At 34.7% G+C, this 23,659-nt stretch overlaps 3 protein-coding genes across 5 annotated transcripts; 2 read left to right on the forward strand and 1 right to left on the reverse strand.

Annotated features, from left to right (window-relative positions):
* The first annotated feature begins 2,262 nt into the window (after positions 1 to 2,262).
* Positions 2,263 to 6,158, forward strand: LOC113348250 (probable beta-1,4-xylosyltransferase IRX9H). The gene is made up of 3 exons (XM_026591955.1): positions 2,263 to 4,051; positions 5,328 to 5,577; positions 5,666 to 6,158. The coding sequence occupies exons 1-3, from the start codon at positions 3,129 to 3,131 to the stop codon at positions 5,834 to 5,836; spliced, it is 1,344 nt and encodes a 447-aa protein (XP_026447740.1). The 5' UTR covers positions 2,263 to 3,128; the 3' UTR covers positions 5,837 to 6,158.
* Positions 6,159 to 7,300: 1,142 nt separating this feature from the next.
* On the forward strand, positions 7,301 to 7,999 carry LOC113351527 (protein THYLAKOID ASSEMBLY 8, chloroplastic-like). Its single transcript, XM_026595493.1, has one exon. It carries the CDS (start codon positions 7,301 to 7,303, stop codon positions 7,997 to 7,999), a length of 699 nt encoding a protein of 232 aa, XP_026451278.1.
* Positions 8,000 to 8,089: 90 nt separating this feature from the next.
* On the reverse strand, positions 8,090 to 14,523 carry LOC113348251 (NADPH:adrenodoxin oxidoreductase, mitochondrial-like). 3 transcript variants are annotated; one of them, XM_026591957.1, is made up of 14 exons: positions 14,169 to 14,519; positions 12,015 to 12,202; positions 11,735 to 11,839; positions 11,301 to 11,414; positions 11,132 to 11,185; positions 10,848 to 10,964; positions 10,284 to 10,393; positions 10,113 to 10,186; positions 9,717 to 9,778; positions 9,393 to 9,588; positions 9,254 to 9,317; positions 9,021 to 9,088; positions 8,583 to 8,716; positions 8,090 to 8,476 (listed from the first exon to the last, which is right to left on the reverse strand). In XM_026591957.1, exons 2-14 carry the CDS (start codon positions 12,171 to 12,173, stop codon positions 8,246 to 8,248), a joined length of 1,488 nt encoding a protein of 495 aa, XP_026447742.1. In that variant the 5' UTR covers positions 12,174 to 12,202; positions 14,169 to 14,519; the 3' UTR covers positions 8,090 to 8,245. The 3 variants fall into 3 exon arrangements, with proteins under 3 accessions (XP_026447742.1, XP_026447741.1, XP_026447743.1); XM_026591956.1 differs by having other exon boundaries at positions 9,254 to 9,588; positions 14,169 to 14,523; XM_026591958.1 differs by having other exon boundaries at positions 9,254 to 9,588; positions 11,301 to 11,427; positions 14,169 to 14,521.
* Between the last annotated feature and the right edge of the window lie 9,136 nt (positions 14,524 to 23,659).

Raw genomic sequence — 23,659 nt, forward strand, 5'->3', positions numbered from 1 at the left:
GAGAGATCTAAGCTCAACTATACTATCTATGTCCTAGTCCGGGACATCTATAAATAGGCTAGAAATCAAGACTTATAGTTTTGATCACTAACATTGACAAACATGCTTGAGATAGCAACGCATGCGAGTTCGACCGAGCAATGCTCTAACAAAGTATCCAAACGAGAATGACCGAGGAGGTGGATGACAAACCTATAAAAATATACCCTAATTAAGATCGTGCTTTTGATATTGAGAAAATATAGGAAAAAGAATCTTGGTACTTTCCTTTAAGAAAAAAGGAAATTTTGCTCAGCTAACTGCGCCGAAGAAAACAAGAAGTGATAAATTTTCCATATAATCTTAAAGAGGCCACATGATCATCATCTTTGTATGGCACAGAAGGTTTGTTAAAAGGTTTATCAAAAAAAATTGTTACATTATCTTATACTTCCTCCGTCCCATTATTAGATGACTTAGTTGAAGTTTGCATAATTTTTAAGGCAAAGAATGAAATGAGTGTTTTTAAGTATTTTTTACAACTATATACTTATTAGTAATAACTTGTAAAATTTATAAAAGAATTATCTCTCAAACTATATCATGGATTTTCGTAAACATTGTATCGTTGAAAATCATTTTAAAACACATACGTAACGAATATAACATGAATATCAAATTATACATATTTCTTATGCTAACGATAATCAATCAAAAGGATAATTTTAGAAATATCCCTTGTTTAATGAGATAGGTCAACTAATGATGGGACAAAATTGTAAACCAAGCAGGTCATCTAATAGTGGGACGGAGGGAGTATAAAGTATATTTTCTTGAAGCGAAAAATGTTACTAGTACATCTGAGATAATGTTTATCTTTTTTTTGTAAGAAAATAGAACTACAACAAAAACTAGTACATCTGAGTATCCCTTTGTACAAAGTTCAAAGCTCATCTCAAATAGTTACATTCTCAGGATTGCTAACAGTCCAAACTTACAATCTTTTGAATTATCAGTTATATAAATAGGAATGACTTCAATTTCCTCCCTAACCCAACTTGAAATATAAATATCAAATACATCCGGTATTTATTACATATTTATCACGGTTATATTTTTAGCATGCTAAATTGAATCGATTAAAGGCATATTTTGAATACATTTAAGAAGTAATTTTTGAACTAAACTAAGTTAAAATGTCAAAAAGCAAATTTTAAAATGACTTATAACCGTAAAAAAGCATTCAAGAATATTTTTTGAAGCGAAAAATCTTTGGTTTTAGCTTCCAAACATGTTATTAACTATCCATGATAATTTAGTCTCCACACGGATATGAACAGTTTTAAGCTTATCCCCGTGGATCTCCAAGATTCAAGTTGACGACACGTCAGCTTGAATCAAGCTCTAACCACTATGATAATTCAAGTTTGATGCATTCAATTGTTGGGCACAAACGTTAAACTTAATTTATAGAAAAAAAGTTTGATGGTTCACGATTGATGCGCCCGATAGTTACATGCAAATAGAGCTGCTAGATTTTAACTCATAGAATCAAACCTGATGACTGGTAGTTGACGCGCCAATATGATGGGCATGGAAATTAAAATTTCCATGCGCCCAATCATCGGAGGTAACAAACTTGATTCAAGATCCCATTCAAGCAATCCTGTGAACATTACTTTCAATCAAGGGATCTGATCACGATTTTGGCAAGTTGAATCTTGAATTTGGGAACCACGGCGGTTAACCGTAAGTATCTTTAATTTGGATCCAATTTAAAAAGGTTGGATATAGTATTATTCCATTTTGATCAGTTGGTTTTAATCACATACATGTACATTTTTGGTTACATTTTTTTGCCAAAATACAATGGGCTACAAAGTCCGAGTTCAACATGCTGGACTGGTTCAGGCCAGATTCGAGGAAACTTGAACTTGCTACATACCAGAGGGCTTATAACGCGTTTGGAAATCAGAAGTAGAAGTCAGAAGCAAAGATTTTTTTGTTTCATAAATGATTGATTTTAAATAGTTTTGAAAATTTACACCCAAACTAACTTCTTATCTTTTAACTTCTAGCTTCACAAAAGGTCGAATTTAAGTAGTTCTAAAAGTTTAGACCCAAACTTACTTCTTGTTTTTTGATATTTAGGAATCAAAAAACTACTTCGGATGTGTATCCAAGAAGTTGGGGCGACTAGTTAACTGGTAAGATTTTGTTTGACTGGAACCGGGATATGAAATCAAGTATGGTTCCTTAAGTTCCAGAACACAGGTATAACCAAACAAAAGGAAAACCAACACGACGTTGTCTTTTGATTGGGAGGAAAAAGAAAACAACAGTGGAAGACAAAAACACTCTCTCCTCTCCTTCCTCCTCCATTGATCTCATACTCTGTAAAAAACACTCAAACTAGATTCAGAAACCTCTTCCTTCCCATCTCCCTTCCTTGGAGAGAGACCGATAAATTGGGTAAAGCAGAAAAGAAATTTCAGAACTTTACAAACAACAAGATCCAGAACAGTTGAACATTCTGCAATAGAGAACACAAATCAAGAAGGGGTTCAGTATTACTTATTACTCCAAGCTATTACAAAAACCCATCACTCATTTACTGGTAAAGTTCTTCTTTTTATTTCTTTCTCATATCTCTGAAAACACTAGGTTTCTGTACTCTTTCAGTTAGAGATCTTGTTTTCTAGTGAGCAGTTGGGTCTGATTTGGTTGTTTAAATGATGGGTTTAGTTGGGTTTCAGCATTTATGTCCATTTGGATGATAATTTCTGACATGGGTTTTCACCAGATAAATAGATTTTTGGGAATAGATAGAGAAATTCTCATTACTCAATCTTAATTAGTTATTCTGTTGTAATGTAAGGAAACCCTTTATAAGAATTTAAGTGATTGGATGATAACTGGCATCTTAAATTTAAGACATGGAAATGAAGGATTAACTTGGGGGTTTGGATTGGATGAAGTGATTCTTGTTTGGATATATGTATGTGTGTTTCTTAAAGTTGGATCGAATACTAAGTAATAGTGAACTGATGTTTCTTAAAGTTGGATCGAATACTAAGTAATAGTGAATTGATGTTTCTTAAAGTTGGATCGAATACTAAGTAATAGTGAATTGATTGGGGTTTACTGAAATGGCGTCTACTATTAGAAGAACGTTGTCGCCGGTGCCACAAGCTAGGGCAACTAATGGGGAGGCTCATTCAGTGCCTTCTCCCTTGTCCAAGTCTTCTAATACTACTCAGAACCACATTCCATCAGTAGGGTTATTGACTAAAATTTTGGGTTTGATGGAGTCTAATCCAATTTTGTATAGACTTCAAGCTGTTCTTCTTGGTATTTTCACACAGAGATCATCTAGGTCCTTGGAGAGATCAAAATCTAAGGTGTCGTTTTGGAGAAGAGCTTTTTTCAATATTTTCATTTTCTTTTCAATTGGTATTTTCTTTGGTTTCATGCCCCTTTTCTCCAACTTTTCCGAAAATATTATGTCGAAGAATCAAACGTTCTTATTCGATGCCATCCCAGTGGCTGGAAATGTTAATCAGCACGATGGTACCTTCATAAGCAGGAAACAAGGATTAGGGAATTTTTTACCAAAAGAAAACTCTAGCCTAGAGATATTAGCAGATAAGCGGGATATGACAGATGAAATTTCTGATGTTAACTCCTCTACTAAATTGACTATTGAGGATTCAGATTCTGTGTACCGGAAGCTTTTGATAATTGTTACATCTACATATGCTCGACCATTTCAAGCCTACTATCTGAATCGTTTGGGTCAGACACTAAAGCTGGTGCAAGCACCACTGTTGTGGATAGTGGTGGAGATGCCGTCACAGTCGCCAGAAACAGCTGATATCTTAAGGAAAACTAGGGTTATGTATAGACATCTTGTGTGCAATGAGAATGAAACCACTACAAGGAACAGAGGTCTTCACCAAAAAAATGTGGCTTTGTCGCACATTGAAATGCATCATCTTGATGGAATCGTGTATTTTGCAGACGACAATAATGTGTATACTCTCGAGCTTTTTGAGCAAATGAGGAAGATCAGGTACTAAACTTTTCTCTTTATGCGTCTTCATTGCAACTTCTATTGTTTATTTACTTTTCATGCTTTCATTTGGTTAACGACGGATATCATAGAAAATACCTTCTTGATTCATGATGACACAATCGGTTTGGAGACCTGAAAACCATGTGTCATGATCAGGTGTCCTCAAAGTTTAGATTGTTACAGAACACCTTCTTTTTCATCTCCGGGAATGACCACTGCTCATACCTTTTTTATTGCTTTTATTGACTTCCTTCAGTTTTTGGAGTTCATAGGGAGGAGACATAGGTACAGGGAGATTTTTTTTCTTTCTTTCTTTCTTTTAATGTGAATCTTTATTCCACTAGTTTTTGGACTGCATCCTTTCACTCATCTAAAACTCGAAGACAGCAAATTTAGTCAAATTCCTTAAGATTTATTTCAAACATTAATCGTGTCTAATATCCGAATCTACTGAAACACGAGAGGAACAGGAAGTATATCTTCTTTTACTGTATGTTGTTGCTCTATTTTACCTCCCCTCCGATGTTTGTTTTGTCTTTAATTTCTCTTTCAACATTGAAAATGCAATTAATGCGAACTCTGTAAAGTTTTTCGATACTCCATATGGTTATGTTTGGGCTGATGAATCAGGATTTCTGCCACATTTAATGTGTAAAACTTTCAAAACAGTGTGCGGCTACATGCCTCAAAATATTTCCCAATAATGCTCTCTAATAGTTTCCTGAATTGCTAAGCTTCTAAGTGAATATTAGCTAGCTAAAAAATTGGAAATGAATGACGAAAGTGATCTGATAAATAGTACTTTATGATATGCTCATTTTTTGGTGTCTATTTTAATATTTGCTTGGTGTCTATTCAAATTTTTGCTTATTTATTGTGGATTTATTGATTAGAATAGTGGAAAAAGTAATCATGTTATTATAATTTATGCGCGTCCCTTTGGGTTCAGAAGACTACCTGACGGAGTTCTAACAACACACTTTTTTCTGGAAGTGTTGGTGGTATCTAACTCCTAAAAAATGGAAGCAAAAGTGTGAAATCCAGCTGTTGAAGTAGTTTTTTTTTTTTCTAATTCTTCTCTGTTGAGGTTGTTTACTAAAACAATAGAAATAGGTACTTTTAAAGAGGAAATTGGGGCTTGTTGCCCTTATTACTCCTGTTGGACTAAATTATAGAGGCCTACTACACTCATTTGCTATAGATACAACATCCAGCTAGCAATGCTCTTTAATTTTGTCTTTCTAAAGTTCTCACCTGTCTCCTCTGGTTGCAGTCGTTTCGGCACATGGCCGGTTGCCATGTTAACAAATAGCAAGAGTAAAGCCACGGTGGTAGCTCCTGTTTGCAATGCAAGCCAAATAACTGGATGGCACACAACTGATAGGAACCGAAGACTCCGGAGATTCCATTCTCCTATCTCGGGGCTTGCTTTTAATAGTACAATATTGTGGGACCCCAAGAGATGGCGTCGCCCAATGCTGGAACCTATTAGGCAGCTTCACAAAGTCAAAGAAGTCATACAAGTGAGCTTTTTCTCTTACACACACGCACATAGCAGAATACATTCCAGATATGGAAGTTAGATTTATTCCATGTTTGTTGATTATGCAGGTGAGCACATTTATTGAGCAATTAGTTGAAGATGAATCCCAGATGGAAGGTTTTCCGGATGATTGCTCGAGAATTCTGGTTTGGCATCTCCCTCTAGAAGCTTTTTTGTCCATGTACCCCAGTCAATGGTTGATTAAGAAAAATCTGGATGTTGTTTCACCACTTACCTGAACAGAACCATCTTATAGACTAGGCAGCTAGGCCATTGCCCAGAGCCTCGAATTGTCGGGGCCCAATTTTTTTAATTTTTCTTACAGCAATGTTTGTTTTTCTTACCTATATAGGTAGAGTGCTTTTACATAGTGGTCTAGCACTGTTTTTGTTGATAGTCGCTTTATCTGGGTGTTATTGAAGGCCGTTTTTATTTTTTAAGCACCCCATGTTGCTTTCCGATACCATCTAGCCATTACTTCACTCTTGTACCATTAGAATATCACTATACCACTGGCAGAAGATCAAATTTCAATTTGAATCCTACTTTTATTTTTGCGTATATTATATCGAATCATCAATTCAGTTCTGGATTGTCTTTCTGGGACTATGCACTTCCCCAGAAACGGAGGGAGTATGTAAAAACTGGTGTTTCACACTTTCACTTTATGCTGATATTGTATCGGCTTTTGAGTCCCTATAAAAGTATTACCAAAGGGAAGGAGAGAACAAATGCTGTCCTTGTATTTGCAAACACACAAAGAATGTAACCATCCAAAAGGAGAGAACTTGCATATCTTACAAATGAATTCAACTCCACAAACTTCATATTACATAAAAGGCACTTCCCACAAAATTCATAGCAAATGATATATTCTTTTCATTTTTTTTCCTGTCAAACATGATACCAAATTTGGATCTCTTTCTCCTTGCCTTTATCCATGGTTCTTTCATCTCTTGCATCCTTCTGTTATGCATGTTCCTCATTTTAATATGTCTCGTACTTGCCATCTTTCTTACTCTCTTATCGTTTGTATTCGTAGATGCTTATGACCTATTCTCTTTACTGCTAATCTTGTTCGAAACCTTCAAAGCCAATCTTCAATTGGGTTTTGTGTTGATTCTCGTCTACACGACACGCGCTCGTCTCAATATTGTCTCGAGACTCGACCCTTCAGTTATACATGCGATTTCAAGGATTAAAGGTTGGGTCAGTCAGCAGTTAGTCATGTTAATAGGCTCTAGCCGCCTCGTTCCAATTTCCAACTCCATAAGCATAAGCTTGTGTAAAGCGCGAAATACATTTTTGCAGTTGCATAACTTGAGCATGATCAAGAAACTTCATTACAAGTTATTGGAAATACATTGTTTGATATAACACCTTTCTTTACATATAACCATGTATATACAAGTGAAGGAGAAAAAATTTGCTCTCCCAGAGTTTTTTTGATCAAGCAGCATCTCAACCAACCACGATCCGGAGACTTTTGGTCACTTGTAGTTGAATTGCAGCAGCAACTCCTTCCCCCTGGCAAGGTTCCGAGTACTCAAAAAAATATTACAAACAAAATGATGTTCTAATGATTCGAACCCGAGACCACTGTGAAATAAAGGGCAGTAAAGTCCTTTGAAAAGAATTTTATCTGTTCGTATATCCATTACTCATCTCTCTCTTCTCTGCCTCCTCTCTCAGTTTCACTAGAAATGTTTTCTTCATCTCTGCAATCAAATCTTTCCTTATTATCTCTAAAAACAAAATTAAACACACCCATCATTAGAAGAAACTCTACAACAGTAAGATGTGGACCAAGAAACAATCGAGGTCCATTAGTGAAAGGAAGAAGTTTAAGTACAGAAGCAATGCAAGCAGTTCAAGCACTTAAAAGGGCAAAAGGAGATGAACTCAAAATCAATGAAATCATTTCAAAAAACCTCTCTCGGTTAATCAAAAACGATTTATTGGCTTCACTAAGTGAATTACTTAGACAAGGTCACTGTGAGCTAGCTATGAAAGTGTTTGTTGAAGTGAAATCAGATTTATATGTAAAGACTAATGTTTCTCTGTATGCTGATATTGTATCTGCTTTGAGTAAGTATGGAATGATGCAAGAGATTGATGATGTGATTTCTGAGATGGAGTTTGAAGTTTTGATGGGTGATGATAGAGGACTTTCTAGGTTGATTAAGGGTTTGATTTCTGCTGGGAGGAAGGAGTCTGTTGTTAGGGTTTATAGGTTGATGAAAGAGGGGGAATGGGGATCTGGTGTAAGTGTTGATGAATATGTTGTTAGGATTTTGAGTAAAGGGCTTAGAAGATTGGGTGAAAATGATGTTGCTGATGAAGTTGATGCACAGTTTGGGGTTTCTATTGATGGGGTATTGGAGAAATTGAGTAGTGTTTGAAATAATGTAAATGATTTTTATTTGATGATTTTAAAGTTTGGTTCTTCACTTGTTATCTTTAAAATCACCAGGTAAAACCCAGCAAATGACTAGATATCAATTGTAATTTGTATAAACTTATATTTCAGTGAACAAAAATTTAGTTCAAAACTTGTTTCTGTAACCAGTTATGGTTCAGCGAAAAAATAAGTGGATTCACAGTTGAAGTTCAGAATTCAGATATGCATTGTCATTCCTAGCCAAGGTTTAAGCATGGGCAACTTCTAATAGTTCGTTCCATGTGGTGATCTTTTCTCTTGGTTTTCCTTTCTGACTGCCTTCATGCTTCTCTTTCATATCGATCTTCTCCCAGCCACTAAATGGCACAAACTTAACATTTTTGCTGTCAAGTAACTGAAGAAGCCCTTCTCTGCCAGGCTTTGGCGTGGTTGATGTTGTCAAAACTCCTTGTTCTAAATCTTCATGTATGCTCTCAACCTGATAAAATCTCGTTTAAGTTAACAATTCAGTGTTATGAATATACTACTAAAAATAAACTCTGTTGACAAGAAAACTTCAGATTAAAAAGGAAAGATTTGCTTACTGTTTCTATGGCACAGTAGAGGTTTGTTCCAATGATCCCAGTGGGTCCTCTCTTCAACCAACCCACAACGTACAATCCTTTATCAAGAACTGACGCATTGCTTAGAACTCGGCCTCTAAAGTTAGGAACGATACCTGACAAAACATTTGATGGGGATGGTAAGAAAGAGTACTAACACAAACTTATAAGCAGTGGTAATTGGGCATTTTAACAGACTGAATAGATAGGGAATTCCAGAGACAACAGTCTCGCTAAAGAGAGGCAGCAAAGAAGAAAAGAAGGTTTTATATCAAATTCAGTAGCGTTTCAAAATTGGCAATATATGATCAGCAGCAAATTCCAGTTCGATCCACAAAACCATCAGAACTCAATTTTCTTAACCCAGATTGTTCGCCTATTAATTTCAAGCATACATAAATTTCAAAAATGGCTGTTTACCTTTACGTTGATCAAATGGCAAACCATCAACAGGCACGGACTTATAGCCAATACTTTTCAGCACCATCCTGCACAATGAAAACGAAGCACATGTAATGAAATCTCCATGACCTACATAACTACTGTATTACAACTACATCTAGTTGGTTTTAGTGTTAACAAATTCTGTATTGGATGATATTAGCATCACAACTTGCAGATACATAAAACTGAATTTGTTTAGATAATAATACCCGCATTCTACTTCTTCAAATTGGCCAGTACCCACAGCAGACTGTTTACCAGATTCACCATTTTCTACAAAAGAAATGAAATCAAATAAATCTGAGTTATGGAAAGTACAGTTGTGACCCTTGTTTCGATGTAACAAACCTTTAAGAACTGTTTTCTCAAAATTTACACCAGCGACTTGATCATTTCCAGCATCAGAACTCAAGAACTCATCTGGTCTTCGGAAAAACAGAAAATGGAGTTCTCTCTGCCCTGGAACAGGATGAGGTTGAGAAATTGCAGCTTTGGAGAGCAACTCGTGAACTCGTCTTTGAATACGGCTGTTCTTCAGTTCTTCCTTGAAGAGTGACAATACCAAATTAGAAACGAAGTATAAGAGTTCCATAGTGGGAATGTTCATGTGTCATTAAGTTAAACGCAAAATTAAAGTATAACAGCATATGCTTCTTGTAAAACGATACCCACCTCGTCAGCCGGTGATTTAATAAGATCGCCTTCTTGAATGTTAACATACAGATCTTTAATGCCTGCGAAGACTCATAAAAACCATAAGCATAACCAGAAGGAAGCCCTAATACAATACGGATCCCTTTCTCAAGATACTAATATAAAACTGGAACGTGATATGAAATATGGTACTTCCCTAGTTCTTTTTCTAGGAAAGGTACACCATAAACATATGCTGTGGTGCTTAAAAAGGTACATAAGTCTTTATGTAACTGTAAGTTAGCATATATAATAAGAATATAGCATATTCAAACGCTTAGAATTGCATCAAATATCAAATGTTTTCATTCTACTATAACAATCCACAATGTATTTGTTTACGTACAAGGTTACTCATAAATGAGCAGCAATTACCAAGAAGTTCACGCAATTCTTTTGCAGTACAAGCTGCTTGTGCTGGTCCACGTCTCCCAACCAAATACACTTTTCTGTAAACCATTTAACAGGCATATCTTTTTAGACAAGTCGCAAGGATTATGTAAAATATGTATGATTGCACTGAATACGAAAGCAAGCAAGCCGAACCTTATAGAGCTTTCCTGCAGAGAGGCTAGCGCATGGTTTGCAATATCAGTTCTTGCTAATTCGGCTGTTGGCCTTAGAAGTATACGCGCAACATCAAGAGCAACATTACCCTGAAACTCAACAAACCCATATGTGAATCAGTAATCAGTATATATATTTGGTATATATTTATAAGCCATGTAACATATGAAACTTTTTGTAAACGACCTATCAAACTATAACCGCAAACTCTTTAACTAATTACCATATAAATTCTTACTTTGAGCATCTTTTTCTTCCTTAGAGAAAATACATATATATTTATACTATCCCATATTCTCTTATATGTTAATAACCTTTACCATTTTGTATTTGGTGCCTCTGTTCATACAGTCATTTGGCTAGTGTACAGTGATGTTAATTCAACATGCTCCTCTAGAAGCAGGGCAGAGATATGACATGATCAGGTAGACACAAAGAAATACATAAATGTTTATATCATGCAGTTAGTCTACAACAACTTTTACCAGAATACAAGCTTTACATTTGCAGATTAGCATCTTCAGGACGTAAAATTGAATATACCTGACCAAGAACTACTGCTGTCTCAGCACTCTTCAAGTTAGGCCTTAACTGGCTGAAGTCCGGATGCCCATTATACCACCACACAAACTCTCTAGCTGAGTGTATCCCCGCCAAACCCTAAATATATGTGGAAAAAAGAAAACTGACCAGTCAATATCAATACCAACGGCAGTCTGAAGCTAACACTTTGTAGTTCTTAGAGAAGATTTATACAAACCAAACTATCCTCAGACTATAATACAATTTACAGAGGAGCACTACTCTTTATAGCGTATGAGACATACTTCTCCGGGAACACCCAGATCTCTATCACTTTCGGCACCATATGCAAGCACCACCTGTTCAATTTACCTCAAGATGGTAAGAAAGAGGACTACCGTTGGAAAGGATATTGAAGAATGAAAGATAATAAAATTTATCGATGGCATTGTTCTCCTATAGCTATTATCTTACCACATTATACATCTCGCGAAGTTCAGAGAGAGAAACTGAAGACCCGACATTTACGTTTCCAAAAAATGAGCACCTCTCATTCAATCCAACACGTGAAAATTGATTGATCACAACCTGTTGCAAATTTCTGGTAAAAATAAGCTTTATTAAGAAAATTAATTGCCACAAATACGCTCCTTCATATAAAAACTACATATATACTGCTTGAAGAGATAAAGGGTCATTTATCTAACATGCTCGAGTTAAAGACGGTCAAAAAATATCGAATTTCTTTCATGGTCTTCAAATATAAAGACTACACAAATAATATATACTAATCGTTCTTAGAAATCATTTCATACGCAAAATTAACTAGCATTCAAGAATCTGCAAAATTGACTACCCTAAAGAAAAAGAATAAAACGCAATATGGAGAGATTCTAGGGTTTTATTACCTTGGTTTCTTGATGATCAGGTGCTACTCCGGAGCGAACTAATCCAAAAGGCGTCGGTAATCGATCAATAATATCAACTTCTGCCTTTTGATGTGCTTTCAATAACTAACAACGCCATAACCAAAATCACATCAGAACCCTTAATAAATTATTCAAATCCTTCATTAACAATAATCAAAACAAATGCCCAAAAAACTTGAACCCTAAACTCAGATTTCACAAGTACCCATCTAAAAATTCAAATCAATCAGATAAGAGAGAGAATGAAATGGAATCTTACCCTCTCAGCAGTATAGTAACCAGCAGGGCCACTACCAACTATACAAACACGTAAAGGATGAGACGAGAGAGATGAAAATTTTCTCAAAAACAATGTCCTTCCACGAAAAATCACCATTTTCTTTGCCCCTGCTTGGCAGGCAGGAAAAAATTGCAGCATGAAAATTTTTCAGCAATTGCTTGGTATACCTGTGATTTGTGAAAAAAATTACACATTCAGAATAGATAAGAAACTTTATATCATATCATGTTTCATTGGATCCTCACGCTCACAATATTGATTCTGAATCGGTTTAACGGTAATAAGCTCTAAAACAGTCTTAAGTAAAATGCAAATATCTTCATTATCATCTCCGTCAGACACATCAGCATCTTCACTTTATATCATATCATGTTTCTTGAGACCTACTCATAAGTCTTTTGAGAAATGGCATATCCCATGCATTTTCATACAAATATCACCATGTCTATTCAACTTCATCAGTTTCATTACTTTTCACACATTATGTAACAAATTGAAAATCCAAGCAGATAAATTAGGATTAAACCAACTCTAACAACTAAACTAGTCAGACATACTTACCGAATCAAGCCTGAATTCAATGCTATAAATTAACGGTTGGTTTGGTAGAAAAGCTTCAATTGACAACTAGTTACATCCGAGAAAAAGAAGAATTGTCGTACAGATACATTCTAGCAGTCTGCTTCTAATTCCATTCATTTGTGACTTAAGTTGCCAGGTTGACTCCACTCTCTAGAGATGGAGAACTCAACTAGAAGTTCCTCCCATAAACACAAGCTTCCAGTGTCTGTTGCATCACTGCTATTCTATACTAACTTCTATAAGAATTTTGCTGAGCTGAAAGCGGATTTTGTTGTCTGCTGCCTTCTTCTACATATTTTGGCATTTTGTTGTATATTCAGTTCCCAGACCCATTATGTATGTATGAGTGTCTGAGTTAAGATTTAATATGGAAATCTATGATAAGTTGAAGCTATGCTTCATTATTACCACCACTCTAAACATTACTTTTGAGTTTTGAGCAATAAAAGCTTTTTTCTTTCTTTTGTTTTGTTCAGGCTTTACTTCTGTTGGTAATTTATGATGAGACTATGCTGTAACAGTACCAGGTAATCCTGAACTGCATGGACTGTAAATGAGAAACTGCTTATTCTTGGATGTTCTGTTTCTTGTTGCTATAAATTCAATTGAGATATCGTCAATTCAATGCTATAAATTTCTATGGAAATCGCCAAGTATGAACAGCGCAAAACTTTGATATCTAACCGTAAAAATGCCGATGAGAAAGTAAAGAAAATCATAAGGGCATTTAACCACAAACACCAGTTTTCTCTGCACAGCAGCAAGATATTTCCACTCTACTATAAAATAACAAAAACCTAAATCTCACAGCACAAAACTTATTCTTAACAATTTCAATATAACCCAAATCGGAAGAAGCAAGGAAGTTCGTGCAGAGAATAGATGAATGAGACAAGTTATGAGCTGTAAGCAAAATAAAAACTACCGAATAACAAGAAACAAGTCAGATTTTACCCTAAAGTTTTAGTGATCTAAATCACTAAGTGTTGCTTCTGGCTTCCAAGATTAACAGTAACACCCAAATCTCCAATCAGATGAGTACCACAAAACAACAATTCGTAATACGTGAAATCAAACTGGAGTCTAATTGGTTCCTCTGCTAAGTTTGCACCGTTAAATTTCTCAGATAAATTACACCATCTCTACCCCTACAATTTGCATTTACATTGATTATTGAAAAGAAAAGCAAAGTTTACTTTAGGTTAAAACCAAGGCAAGAAGTAACCGGAGATCAACTTCCACGTTAGTTTCAGTTCCAAACTACAAATTCAGTCAAAATTTCTTTGCATTTCCACCTTATTCCATTTTTGAATTCTGCTTACATTAATTGGCTTAGTAGTTACTGAAATTACGAAATACTGTTTCTACTCTAAGCACAAAGGCTTCTCTGGTTTTTTTCATTTGCATGCACGTCAACTGTTTGATGAAATAGGTAGCATAGATTCGTCTCTTTGTCTAATCGAAAACCAAATTGGATTACAGCTAAACTTAAACAGGAAAAAAAAAAAAAAGAACCCCCCAAAAGAAGTAATGAAGAAGCTGAAAATTTACCTGTGAAGAAGAGAATTCACACAATCACCAGACCGCGACTTTGGAGGCAAGAAATCGGGAAATAGGTATGATTTTCACACAGAAAATTTTAACCTAATAATGCGAGAATCAACCTCATTGAAAAAGAAATCAAATCAAGAAAATATGTAATCACAAGTTTCAACTGAGAATTAGGGTTTTGTTGTTTCAGAAATTTGAGAGTAAAAGTTGTTTTTCTTGAGTATCAAAAAAAAAAAAAAAAGATGATGAAAATTTGCGGGTAAAAGTTGTTTCAGAAATTGAAATCAACAAGTGCGAGGGGTTTATAACTTAGCATTTAGCAATGCCTCGTGGAAGACTGGAAGGGTGTAAAAGAAGACGACGACGTATCCTTTGATGGGAATTTTGTGGCACTGGGCTTATAGCCATTCACTTGCAAAAGGAGCCCAGAGGTTAACATCTTCACTAATTTTGTTTTGAGGCATACTAAATGATATCATCTAGGTATGTTTATAAGGGGTGTCCTATCCATGATGAAATTACTAGGTTACTTTTTAAGTAGATTATATCACTCAAATACATTTCGGCCTAAACTAAATTCAAAAACAAAAATTCAGCTTTAAACTTAAATATCTATTGTTTTTTTCGGTTTAAAAATAAAAAATCGGCATGATTTTCATTTGCCACAATTAATCATCGATTCATAAATATTTGATCGTCGATTAAACATAGATTTTTAGTTTTTTTTGATATTTTCTACATACTAGTTTCGTATATAGTTGTTGTTGATCGATAGAATAGGTTTAATCATTAAAAAAAACATAGTTTTTTGTGATCCAGCAAGAGTTAAGTTCGGCGTATAATGGAGACGACTTATCATCTGAACTTCGCTTTTTTCGTCACCTTGCGGGTTCTTAAGAACGGTTTGGATGATATGTTTATCTCAATTATCAGTCGAACCTAGTTTGATATTATTTAGCGAACTGTAGGTTCGACTGATTAGATAATATGAAGATAGAGCAGAACAAGTATTTTCTTTGAAAACGGAGTCCGGTTCGGCTAATAACTCGATTTTAGAATCATCTGATCCCACAATAAAGTAACAGCTGTATTTTTTCCAGGTTCGTCTGATTCTGAAATTGATATATTAGTCGCACCTTATGATTAATTTTCCAGGATGTCTATGTATATCAGGTTCATCTGGTTATATACTTACTTTATAAGCCGAACTTGTAATTTAAATTTTTTTGGCTGATTCGTTACTTAGTTTATATGTCGAACCTTTAACATGAGTTTTTCTCAAAATACAAGTTAGGCCAAATAGGTATTATTTTTCGAATGAGCTGAATTGTTCATCTACGTATCATACCAGTTAGGTTCGGCTAGTAACTAATAGCCAAACTGTTCATCACAAGTAGGTTCGGCTGATAATTATAAGCTGAACCTCTCTCTGGTTCTCCTTATTTGCATGTGAAAATTCAATTTTTTGAGGAATTCAATCTATAGAAAGGGTATTAAACATAATATAGAAGTATACATATGCATTATATTTTGTTATGAGATGAAGATTTTACTTCGTCATTTGAATTACTCATCTTGAATTACAATAATCTAAAAAATATATGGTTTTTTCTTTCAATTCTTCTTCCTCTCAAAAACTCCAACTCTCTCACAAAACTCTGATTTTTCAACTAATATAACACTAACAACTTAACTTAAACAATCATTATCATTAAATCCAATCATAATAATTAACACTAATTATGTAAGGGTAGGTATGCCATTATCAAAAAAAAATAATGGAAAAGGGATGATGGATTTTTTTACCTAGTGACCCTATTTTGGCACCATTACCTATGACTCAAAACTTGATTCATCTTTACAAAGCGCCCGATCGACTTACTTGACCGATTTTCGTTCTCCGGTTACCTAAAGTAGCTTCTATCTCGTGTACCGGGTGTGAACATGAACTCCTTTTTAGCCATAATCTTTTTGGTGTTGACGATTTGATATTGCTATGGACTTGTGCATTTTTATCTTATCAAAGACGGATCTATACATATGTAAAATCATCTATAATTGTGCAAGATTTGAGTAGTATGTATAAGCGTAAAAGTATCTTCATCACAACTCCACAAGGTAACAATTTTATAGTTATGATTTCAGAAGAAGAATTTGATCTAGCTCCAAAGACCCTACTGTTTCACTCTTTTTAATTCCAAATAGTCCAAACATATTCAAATCAAAATGTGAGTATTGTATTAAGTATTTGTGTTTCTTTGGAAATCATTTTAGGATATTGCTTCCCAATTTGGACCATCGACAAGAATTTTAAATCCGTTCATGTTTTTGTTCAAAAGTTTTCCTAATTCAAAAAACAACGGGTTTTTATACATTTTTATCTGACAACATGTCATGCATGTCAAAAGTAGTTAACAATCAAGCATGTTTAGTTAGACATTGGTCTGCTATTGTTAATTTAAGAATTTTTTATGTCATAATAATGAAGAGCGTTAGAGTTGTTAAAGAACATAGGTGCCAATCGAAAACTTAAATTGTATGGCTGTTCAATCAAGCATGTTTTGTTAGACATTGGTCGGGTATTGTTAATTCAATAATTTTTCATGTCCTAAATGATGAAGAGCGTTACAGTTGTTAAAGAACTTAGGTGTCACTCGAAAACTTAAATTGTATGGTTGTTCGCATATGTTGTACTCATTTAATTTTAAGGTAGAAGGGGATATGGCTTTCATTGCATCTTTATGATATATTTTTTTCATTGTGTCATCTTGAAATGCTTTTCAAGAAGCTTCATACTTTAGATATTGGTGTAACATTGGTTTTAACTTGATAGATGTGAAGCATATTATTATAGCGCAATTCTATTTTTGGGGGTATAACTCAGAGACTGGTTGAACTGCAAGCCCCCTCCCCCTTTTTTTCATTTGCCAAGTTTTTTTTCTTTTTTTTTTAAATCGTATTTTGGGTTGATAAGTGTGAAGTAGAAAATGACGGACTTTTCTTGCTTTTTTATTTTTTTTCCTTTACAGTTTGAATGAGTAGTTTCACTGAAGTGTTCTAGTTGGTTATTTTTTTTAATCACTTGTAGTGATTGTTTTATATCAAATCACTTTAGTTGATCATTATATTAAGAAACTAGGTTCGTTGAGTTATTAATCAGATGATTTGTTATGCTAGAATGATTACTAGATATGATAGTTACAAAAGATTACAGTGTCAATCTTGTTTCTCATTTTTTTCTTTTACTGTCATGTGAACTCACAAAGTCTTGCTAATTCAATAATTTTCTATGGATATACGGCTGAAGATGGAGGACACTTGTTAGTAGGTGGACGTGTATATGATATCCGTTGAAGTTCCAGACTTTCCCAATGGTTTGGATACACTTTATGAGCATTGAGAATCTAATTTTGGAACCTACCGGAGAGATTCAAACATTTTTATTCTCCAAATGCCTCCACTTTATAAAAGCATGAGGTCATTGAAGTTATCTGTCTTCAGTGCTTGGTTGTTAGGGCTGGAGTTCCCGACACTATGTTCGAGTTCACGAAGACATGGATCCACATTTTGAGAAGTGAGCAGAATGCAGGTTTACTTGAACTATTGCGAGAAGCTTCAAGGAAATTTACCCTTGCTTTAATTCTTGTTGGAAATATATGTTTTAAAAGAATATTTTTATACATTTATATCAACATTTAGAGCTTTGCCGAGTGATAAAAGATTTAGGACTTTGAAGATGAGGTTAGAGGATCAAATCTCTTCCATACTGATAAGGTATATATATATATATATGCTATTATTTAAATCAAAATCTGTTTAGTTAAATAAAATAGAGTGTAGAAAGGGAACTCTCCTCTATTGACTGGTTGTATATACTACGTACATATATAAATTGGGTTCTCTCCTCTATTTAAACCAAAATGTTTTTAATTAAATTGAACAAAAGGAGAAAACTCATTAAAAAGATAAAAAAAGGATCATTATATATGTAAAATTATCTCCCAACGGTGTAAGATCTGGGTAGTACTTCGTCACAACTCAATAAAACAACAATTTTTTGGTTAAAGTTATGATTTTGAAAACAAAATGTGTTCAATTAATTAAATAGAATAAAAGGGGAAAACTCATTAAAAAAATGAAAGATAGATCAAAATCATTTCCTGATCATTAGCATAGCATTTGTTAGCGGAGATAATGCATGTTCGTTTATACTGCCGCTATGTTGTTTTGACGGCGACGATAAATCAACAATAACTGGTCTTACCATTGGCAATTTTTAATTAAACTACTTCATAACTGTAAACATCTATTTTTCCAGTTAGATGGTCTCTCAACACATAATCTAGCCATGTACCCACCGAAAAATCAAGATTTTTTTTTTCATAAAAGAGGTCAACCTCATTGCATTAAAAATAGGATATCATTTGTTCCATAATTGGAACATCGATTGATCATTACAGATTGATGCAGTCTTGAATGGTTAGATAATGTAGAATCGCCCGCAGGCTATGATCAACCCAGTTATGTCTGATCATATATTTGTTACAAAAAATAGCAAGTCTTGCTGCCCAAATAACAGTTTCTGTCCTTACTAAAGTGAAGTCCTGGACTATGAAATTGATTTCAAATTTTTCTTTGTTCTCAAAATCTTCACTTATTTTATATCTCTGTTGGCGAGTTTTTGCATACATTCCTATCAACAACAACAAGGGTGGTTCTGAATCGCTCCTGAAAGAGATTGTGTGTCCGCTCCACTGTGTTATCCATTGGAAAGCCGCATCTGCTCCCACTTTTTCTAACTCATCTCTGGTAGTATAATCAACATAAAATCCTCTAGGTTCTCTGACAGTACCTGTTTGATCACATAGAGTCGCTCCAACTCCAGCTTTTGCTGCGTTATCTAACCTCTGAACAACAATGTTTATTGTGAGTGTCATTTCTCTTTTTTCATTCAACTAGAATAAAAGACAACTTGGGTCAGTAATCTTGATTTCTCCGAAAAATCAAGATTAAACACCACTTTGGCTTTGTTAAGCTTTACTACTTTGACCCCATAACAATATATGCACCCACGAATAACATAAATTGCAAAAATGCCAAGCATATGTACAGTTAAACCTCTATAATTTAATATCCTTCGGACCATTAAATTTTATTAATTTAAAGAGATAATAAATTATCGATAAATTAATAATTTATTATTTTAAAGATAAATTATAATATATATTGATTTAGAGAATATTCCTATTGATAACGCCAATAAATTGAATTTGACTTATTTAATTTGAACGATTTGGAATGTGAAGTATTCAACTATTGACTATTGACTACATAAAATTAGATATTCATCCATTAGAAACTGTTGGTCAATAACCATAATTAAACCATTTAAATTGTTGGTCGGTCAATAACCGTAATTAAGGATGAAATACAATTAGATTTGAACTTCAAAGACAAACAGTCAACTATTGATTCATATTTTCCCAAAGTTTGATATGTATAAAAAAAAAATTCAATTTTCTTTATTAGTAATTATTAATTTATATATATTTGTGACCTATAAATATTTAAGGGAGATTTTTGAAACATATTAAATTATTATACTGTCAGAATTATTAATTTAGTACTATAGGCCCATGAAGGGACTAAGAAATTTTATTATTTTAACGAGTATTAATTTACAGAGGTTCTACCGTAACTAAATTTGAAAGACAACTTGGGTCTGCGGACCTCAATTGCACCTACCTCTCTCTGTCCTTGGTTTGACGTAAGATGAAAAAGTAACTACTGTATAGATAACTGGTCAGAAGGGCCAGTGTTCTCTATCACAAACCTCATGGCTGGCTTTAACAAGTCAATCTTGGAGCCCCTCATGCTACAAGTTACATCAAGAATTGTGACAAGGTCAACTAGGGCACGACAACTTTGAGGCATATGTGCAACATCATTGTCTTGCTTAATATCAACAACAAGAGCTTTAAGCTTAATCATCGCGCTCAAGTTTTCTCTATGAGGTGAACATCTGACATTTCTCGGTATGTTTTGATATCAAATGTGCGGGGAGCTGTTAGAGGGGAATTGAGATTGTGAATCCAAGGGATCTTCAATGACCAAAAGGTTCCCAAATTTTGGGTATAAAAGTTGCGAGAGGATGGTACTCTTTTATGAGAGAGATGAGTAAAATTAGCACCTTGTAAAGGACTAACCTTCCATTTGGCTTGGCAAATCATGCAGTTCTGGTTTCCACTCTTGGCATTCCAAACGACACACAAGAAATCTGCCGCTTGCCATCTCCTAATTCATACCTCAGCGGAATCACCTCTTTAACCTGTCAGTTTGCAGTTTGGGCATCCCGTGATACATTAAAATAAAATCAAATACCACCGTTGAAATTCTCATATGTCAGTTAAAATATCGTCAAAGTCTCCTTAACCAATAGGGTAAATTTATTAAATACCTTTAGTTTTGACACCCAATAAATATAACCTTATACAACAATATAAATACCCCTATCATTTAAATATCTTATCCATTAAAAAATAGATTACCTTAATACCCTTACTTACAATATTATTTTCCATTTAAAAATCTTATTCATTAAAAAATAGATTTTTCTATTATTTCACATCCACCAGCAGCACCATTTCACCACCACCAGCAGCACCATTTCACCACCACCACTTACTAAATACAACCAGTAATAATATTTCACCACCGCCACACACCACCACCATTGTTTTTTTTTGTTGCCGCCGTCGTCAATATTAGGTGTCAACAACTGAAGTTGATCCAAAAAATCAAAATTTCAAAAATATTTGTCAAATTTGGTTGTTGATTCCATTTTTCTATTGTTGATACATAAATATTGGTTGTTGATTCCCTAAACTAAGGTCAATTTCTATTGTTGATACACAAATATTTGTTGTTGACTCGTTACACTAAGATCAATTTCTATTGTTGATACACAAATATTGGTTGTTGATTCCATTGTTCCATTGTTGATACATAAACATTGGTTGTTGACTCCCTAAACTAAGGTCAATTTCTATTGTTGATACACAAATATTTGTTGTTAACTCCTTACACTAAGATCAATTTCTATTGTTGATACACAAATATTGGTTGTTGATTCGATTTTTCTATTGTTGATACACAAACATTGGTTGTTGACTCCCTAATCTAAGGTCAATTTCTATTGTTGATACACAAATATTTGTTGTTGACTCCTTACACTAAGATCAATTTCTATTGTTGATACACAAATATTGGTTGTTGATTCCATTTTTCCATTGTTGATACATAAACATTGGTTGTTGACTTCCTAAACTAAGATCAATTTCTATTGTTGATACACAAATATTGGTTGTTCATTCCATTTTTCCATTGTTGATACACAAACATTGGTTGTTGACTTCCTAAACTAAGGTCAATTTCTATTATTGATACACAAATATTTGGTGTTGATTCCTTACACTAAGATCAATTTCTATTGCTGATACACAAATATTGGTTGTTGATTCCATTTCTCTATTGTTGATACACAAAAAATTGGTTGTTGACTCCCTAAACTAAGGTCAACTTCTATTGTTGATACACAAATATTTGTTGTTGACTCTTTACACTAAGATCAATTTCTATTGTTGATACACAAATATTGGTTGTTGACTACCATTTATATCATTCTTTATCATTCGAGCCTCACCACCACCACAATCACCACCACAACCACTATAACAACTTCCACTACCACCAGTACAACACCAAATAAACACAATTCACCTAAACCATTACCAGTAAACAATTGAAACACAATCAAAATCACAAGATCATTGACACAAATACTAGTGCAATCAAATGTAAATTGAAAACAGATTCAGTCATTACTGTCAATAGTTGATGGAGTAGTATTCAGCAACTTGTCGTCCAACCTCACCACCACCACTACCACCGCCGCCAGCAGCGTACAACATTTCCAACACCACAAACAACCAGAATCACCATTATCTTCATGAACAACTTTAATTCATCATTCCAACCAGAACCAACACAATCTCCATCATCAAAATTCATCGTTCTAATCTCACCAGCATCACCAACACCACCAGCACACAGAATATCCACCAACACCACAACAACCATAACCACCACTATCTTCAAGACTGATTTTATTTCATCGTTCGAACCTGAATCAACACAATCTTCATGATTGATTTTATCTACATATTACCACCACCAGCAGAAACTCAAACTAGAGAAAGAAGATAATCAATTGATAGATTGAAATACATACCTCCTTCATCGCCGTCACCACTACCATCATTGTAGATATGGTATCTTCCTTCACCACCACCGCCATCACCACCATCATCTTCTTCTAATAAAACAACAGATTTGATATCCTCCTTCACCACCGCCACCGCCACGACCCCCACCTCTATTATTATCGTCATCAACAACAACACGCAATGTTTCCAGATCTGAAACTAGAATCGATTCTTCAGGTAGGTTGTTCTTATCGATTTCGTAATGAAACGGTGGTGATAGCAGTGGTGGTGGCGATGGCTGAAAGAGAAATCTTCTTTCTTCGTTTCATGAATCCTAAGCGCAAAAACATCGTTATCTCTTCTTCACCATCCGTCGTCACATGAGATAGCAGTGGGGGTGGCGATGGCTGGAAGATAATTTTCAGATTTGAATTTGTTTTTCTTTTTATTTCCACTGTATTCTCTATTCGTAGTGGTGGTATGTGGTAATGGTGGTGGTGGTGATGGAACTGGTGTTGGTTGTGATGGCGACGGAGATGGTGGTGGTAGAAATGGAGATGGTGGTGGTAGAAATGGAGATGGTGGTGGAGAGTTTAGATTTAGATTTCTCTCTTCTCTGAATGTTCGAAGAGACGGACTTCACAAACGAAGTTTAAAGGAGGAAGGGCAAATACGAAAAGAAGAAAAATGTTGATGGACCCCTGATGGGCCTGTAGTTGGAGAGGGATATTTTTATTATCTCATGAGGGTTTGTGAAGCCCGTCAGAATTGAGGGCATTTATATAATTCTTACTGAGGAATATATCGTGAGTTGGCGGAGATTATCATTATATACTTCTCGGAGGTACGATGCAGACCTACTTTTTATAATGGTCCTGTCATACACTAATTCCCCCCAAGGGTACTTGTTAAACTCTGTAAGGTTGTCGACAAGGTGCCAGAACTCATCCTCGACATTAGCATCATTTTCATGCCCCAGAAGGAAGAAGTGGACAAAATACAATAAAGCCACTTTGACCCTTTCTTCACTAGAACAATCAACCCTTTTCTCGGTTACTATGACTTTGTTTTTACTTTCAAGTTTAACCTTTGTGTTTTTAGGTTCTTTCTTTTTTGAACTAGATTCAACCTCTTTGCCAAATATAAAAGCTCTCAGATGAGAACCTTTTACGCTGTCAATGGTGGAAAAATACCTTGTCTTAAGGGTAGATGGTTCCGCTAGACAGA

Source organism: Papaver somniferum, chromosome 2 (assembly GCF_003573695.1).
Source record: "Papaver somniferum cultivar HN1 chromosome 2, ASM357369v1, whole genome shotgun sequence".
Classification (NCBI taxonomy): domain Eukaryota; kingdom Viridiplantae; phylum Streptophyta; class Magnoliopsida; order Ranunculales; family Papaveraceae; genus Papaver; species Papaver somniferum.

Bases quoted from the DNA above. Each gene is read 5' to 3' on its own strand.
- LOC113351527 (XM_026595493.1), top strand. From the start codon at position 7,301: ATGTTTTCTTCATCTCTGCAATCAAATCTTTCCTTATTATCTCTAAAA.
- LOC113348250 (XM_026591955.1), top strand. From the start codon at position 3,129: ATGGCGTCTACTATTAGAAGAACGTTGTCGCCGGTGCCACAAGCTAGG. The intron at 4,052-5,327 runs GTACTAAACTTT...CTCTGGTTGCAG, and splicing joins GAGCAAATGAGGAAGATCAG to TCGTTTCGGCACATGGCCGG. The intron at 5,578-5,665 runs GTGAGCTTTTTC...TTGATTATGCAG, and splicing joins AAGTCAAAGAAGTCATACAA to GTGAGCACATTTATTGAGCA.
- LOC113348251 (XM_026591956.1), bottom strand. From the start codon at position 12,173: ATGCTGCAATTTTTTCCTGCCTGCCAAGCAGGGGCAAAGAAAATGGTG. The intron at 9,589-9,716 runs GTGGGTATCGTT...TCACTCTTCAAG, and splicing joins TTAAATCACCGGCTGACGAG to GAAGAACTGAAGAACAGCCG. The intron at 9,089-9,253 runs GTATTATTATCT...TTCATTGTGCAG, and splicing joins TTTGAAGAAGTAGAATGCGG to GATGGTGCTGAAAAGTATTG.